This window comes from Micropterus dolomieu, linkage group LG12, assembly GCF_021292245.1.
Source record: "Micropterus dolomieu isolate WLL.071019.BEF.003 ecotype Adirondacks linkage group LG12, ASM2129224v1, whole genome shotgun sequence".
In the NCBI taxonomy this organism is placed as follows: Eukaryota; Metazoa; Chordata; class Actinopteri; order Centrarchiformes; family Centrarchidae; genus Micropterus; species Micropterus dolomieu.
In genome coordinates, this window is record NC_060161.1 from 35263995 (window position 1) to 35268452 (window position 4458).

The window sequence follows — 4458 nt, forward strand, 5'->3', positions numbered from 1 at the left end:
TAAAGTTGACAAAAACTCTGCAAATTCAGATAAGAATTCAGAGTACGGGCCAGGTGCTCGGTACACTATAACAAAAAGAATTGGTTGCAGTGATTTCCAACTTGGGTGTGAAAGACTAAGAACAAGGCTTTCAAATGAGTTATAGTTTAGTTTAGGTTTAGAGCTGATTCGTAGGCTAGAGTGGAAGATAGCTGCAACTCCACCTCCTCGGCCTGTGCCTCGAGGAATGTGAGTATTAATATGACTGGGAGGGGTGGATTCATTTAGGCTAACATATTCTCCATCACCCAGCCAGGTTTCAGTAAGACCAAATAAATCAATATCATAATCTGATATTAGTTCATTTACTAGTACACCTTTAGAAGAGAGAGATCTGATGTTTAAGAGTCCACATTTAACTCTCCTATTCGTTTGCACTATTGCTCTTGTGGTTTTAATTTTTATGAGGTTTTTATGCCTCAACTAAAACCTACGGTGAGGCATCCTTTCAATCTTATGACCCGCGTTTGTGGAACTCCCTTCCTGTTGAGCTGAGAGCAGCAGGAAATCTGGACACGTTTAAAGGCAAAGTAAAGACATACCTATTTAACCAAGCGTTTAACTGAGCTGTATTTTGGGTGGGGCGGGGATTGATTGTTGGGCTTGACCTGCTTTTTATTTCATTTTATAGTATTTTGAATATTTTAAATGGTTCTATAGTGTGAAGCACTTTGTGTTACATGTATTTGTATGAAAAGTGCTATATAAATAAAGATTGATTGATTAAATGTTTCACTAGTGTTTTCAGTGATATACCGTTTTGTGATTACCTCTGTTTGTACATTTGTGTGCACGCGGATGATCAGAGAGAGCAACATCAGTCACCACAACCTTGGAGATGACCAAGTGGTGGTAGAACATATCATTGGGTTATGAACTTTTTATTTGACAGGGAAACACAAGTAAGGGTAGGTGCAGAATACTCCAGTGTATATAAAGGTGGAGAATGGGACTCCGCAAGGTAGTGTGTGTAGCCCGCTGTTGTTCAACATAATGATAAATGGCATCTTCTCTTGGGTTGAACAAAGCATAGGGAAATCTTTCTACGCAGATGATGGGGCTCTGTGAGTAAGAGGCCGCAATGTTTCACGTCAGTAAGAAAATGCAAGCTGCAATAGCTGCTGTGGAAAAATTAGCAAATACATGGGGATTCAAATTATCTGTAGCAAAGACACAAGTGATCTGTTTCTCAAGGCGGCATAAAGTCACGCCTATTTCTATGAAGTTATATGAACAACCACTTGAGCTGGTCAAAACAGTTGATGATGATAAGCTCACATGGAAAATTCATTTAGACAAAGTTGAGATCAAATGTAAAAAGGTCATCAATATACTTCGTTGTCTGTCAGGACAAGAGTGGGCAGCAAGCTGAGCAGCTCTACAAAATATTTACTGGGCACTCACGAAATCCGTTTTTGACTGGATGTGTAGCGTACATGTCAGCAGCAGAATGAAATCTTAAGAAGTTGGATGTATTACAAGCTCAGGCCTTGAGAATTTGCAGTGGCTCAGTCAGAACATCTCCGGTGTCAGCAATGCAGGTGGAAATGGGAGAAATGCCCTTAAGGATCAGGCGAGTAAAGTTAATGCTGGCATACTTGGTTAATCTCCAGGGGCTCTTAATAGATTGCTGGGAGCACAATGAGACAAATGTCACAAGTGCTGGGTGGATTGGTGATGCAAAGGCAGAAGTCATAGGATTAAGACAATTAGATTACAGCCCTACAGTGTCACAGTCTGTAGATCTAAACATACAGCAGGAATTGAAGGATATGTCAAAGAAACTTCCAGAATGCAGCATAGTACAGAATTATTTTGATCTGCATTTTTCAGACTCCGTGTTTATATTCCCAGACGGCTCCAAAGATCCTGATCCAGGGCATGCAGGTGCAGCAGTTTATATTCCAGCAAGTGAGTCATGTTTTAGGAAAAGAGATGAACGTGCTTTGGTCCGAAATGTGCATATCAACCCAAGATCAAAAGCAACAGACCATGTGAAGATGCTGGCTGAAGCTGGTAAGAGTGTGTCATTATCCACAGTGAAACGAATACTGTACCGACAAGGCCACTCTGCCAGGAAGAAGCCATTGCTCCAAAAGAAACCAGATTACAGTTTGCAAGTGCACACAGGGACAAGGACCTTAATTTCCAGAGACATGTCCTTTGGCCTGATGAAACTAGAATCAAACGGTTTGGCCATAATGACCATTGTTACATTTGGAGGACAAAGGGGGAAACTTGCAAGTCTGAGAACACCATCCCGACGGTGAAATACAGGGGTGGCAGCATCATGGTGTGGGGTTGTTTTGCTGCAGGAGGGACTGGTGCACTTCACAAAAATGATGGCATCATGAGGAAAGACCATTATGTGGGAAATACTGAAGCAACATCTCAAGACATCAGCCAGGAAGTTAAAGCTTGGGCGCAAATGGGTCTTCCAATTGGACAATGACCCGAAGCATACTGCCAAACTAGTTCCAAAGTGGCTTAAGGATAACAAAGTGGCCATCACAAAGCCCTGATCTCAATCCCACTGAAATGGGCAGAGCTGAAAAGGCATGTGCAAGCAAGGCGGCCTACAAACTCAGGACGAATGGGCCAAAATTCCTGCCAACTATTGTGAGAAGCTTGTGGAAGGATATCCAAAACGTTTGACCCAAGTCATCCAGTTTAAAGGCAATGGTACCAAATACTAATGAAATGTATGTAAACTTCTGACTTTGACCAAAGTAATCAAAAGATCCTTCTCTCATTATGGCATTCTGGCATTTAGCAAATATAAATTATTTTGGTAATCCTACTGGGCATAAAGCAGGAAAAGTGATTTCATGTCAGACAAAAAGCTTGCGAGTCTTTTTATCTAGTGTATGTTAACGTCTGGTTTCAATCCACGTATGCAAAAACAGTGTGGGACACCGTAGTTTTCTCTGGACCCCTGCCAAATCTAACACACCTGTAACTGTAAATTTGATGAAATAAAAGTGATATACAACAGTTATTACACAATCTTTCAAAATATACCAGGTGAATGTCCATATGTTCACTTACAGTATTTCTCTCCATATAACCACGTTCCAAATAACATAACGCCTCCAAAACGATGATTAAAACAGTCACGCTTGACAGGCTACAGCTTAAGAACAGACCATCCTACAGGGCTCTTTCTCTTCATATCGAAGAGACGATTCGATTGATATCCTGCATGCCTGTGTAGCTCCTATGGGTCGCCAGCAGAGGCCGATAAAGGCCGCCTCCGCCAAAGCAAACTCTTCTTCTCTACTTCAATCTGACAAGAGAAACGAAACTTATCAGCTCAGTAACCTCACCAAGGTGGCGGCCCGCCAGACGTCTCCGTCGATACAAAGGACAACAGGAGAACAGCGAAAAGCAATACCGGGCAGGTCCAGTACCAAGAGGTTAAACCAGTTTAAACTGGTTTACACTGGTCAAACTTGGTATAAACCGGTATAAGCTGGTTTAAACTAGTATTAACTGGTCAAACTAGTATAAACTGATTTAAACTGGTCAAACTAGTTTAAACTGGTATAAACTAGTTTAAACTGGTAGAACTGGTGAATTCAGTAATTAGCGTTAGAAAGAATAAAACAGTGAAACAGCTTCAGTCCAGTTCAGTCACTTTATTGGTCCCACACACACACACACACACACACACCCCCTCCACTGGCCAATGGCGGAGCAGAGGGTCCCGATGATGATCTGCGTCCTGATTTGACAGAAGGGAGGTCAGCTGACATGTCTTCAAAGTGAAATCTTTGTGTTCCTGAAGCTCGAGTTGTCCCTGAAACACACACAGTCAGCACGTTAGCAGCAGAGAAACAGCTCCTCGCCAAAGCTCAGCTAGCGGTGCGTTTCCACGACTTGACCTCAGAACGCATGTTTCTAACGCACCTTCAAACTACACAGAGTACTGGTGTGTACCGTTACTCACTCCTCTTAGTGAAACCACACAGAGTACTGGTGTGTACCGTTACTCACTCCTCTTAGTGAAACTACACAGAGTACTGGTGTGTACCGTTACTCACTCCTCTTAGTGAAACCACACAGAGTACTGGTGTGTACCGTTACTCACTCCTCTTAGTGAAACTACACAGAGTACTGGTGTGTACCGTTACTCACTCCTCTTAGTGAAACTACACAGAGTACTGGTGTGTACCGTTACTCACTCCTCTTAGTGAAACTACACAGAGTACTGGTGTGTACCGTTACTCACTCCTCTTAGTGAAACCACACAGAGTACTGGTGTGTACCGTTACTCACTCCTCTTAGTGAAACCACACAGAGTACTGGTGTGTACCGTTACTCACTCCTCTTAGTGAAACCACACAGAGTACTGGTGTGTACCGTTACTCACTCCTCTTAGTGAAACTACACAGAGTACTGGTGTGTACCGTTACTCAC

At 42.6% G+C, this 4458-nt stretch overlaps 2 protein-coding genes across 3 annotated transcripts in view; one reads left to right on the forward strand and one right to left on the reverse strand.

Moving 5' to 3' along the window:
• The window catches only part of LOC123980885 (zinc finger protein 208-like), an 808576-nt gene that overhangs the window by 649885 nt on the left and 154233 nt on the right, over positions 1 to 4458 (forward strand). The window lies entirely within an intron of this gene.
• Positions 1 to 4458, reverse strand: part of eif4e2rs1 (eukaryotic translation initiation factor 4E family member 2 related sequence 1) — a 19697-nt gene that overhangs the window by 10003 nt on the left and 5236 nt on the right. Inside the window, exon 7 of one of the 2 annotated variants that reach the window (XR_006827594.1) lies at positions 3695 to 3838. Coding sequence is in view for 1 of the 2 variants with exons in the window: in XM_046065534.1 (XP_045921490.1) it covers positions 3799 to 3838 (40 nt within the window). In the remaining variant the exon portion in view is untranslated. Of the gene's footprint in view, positions 1 to 3688; positions 3839 to 4458 lie in introns of those variants that run through there. The other variant, XM_046065534.1, reaches the window with a different exon arrangement.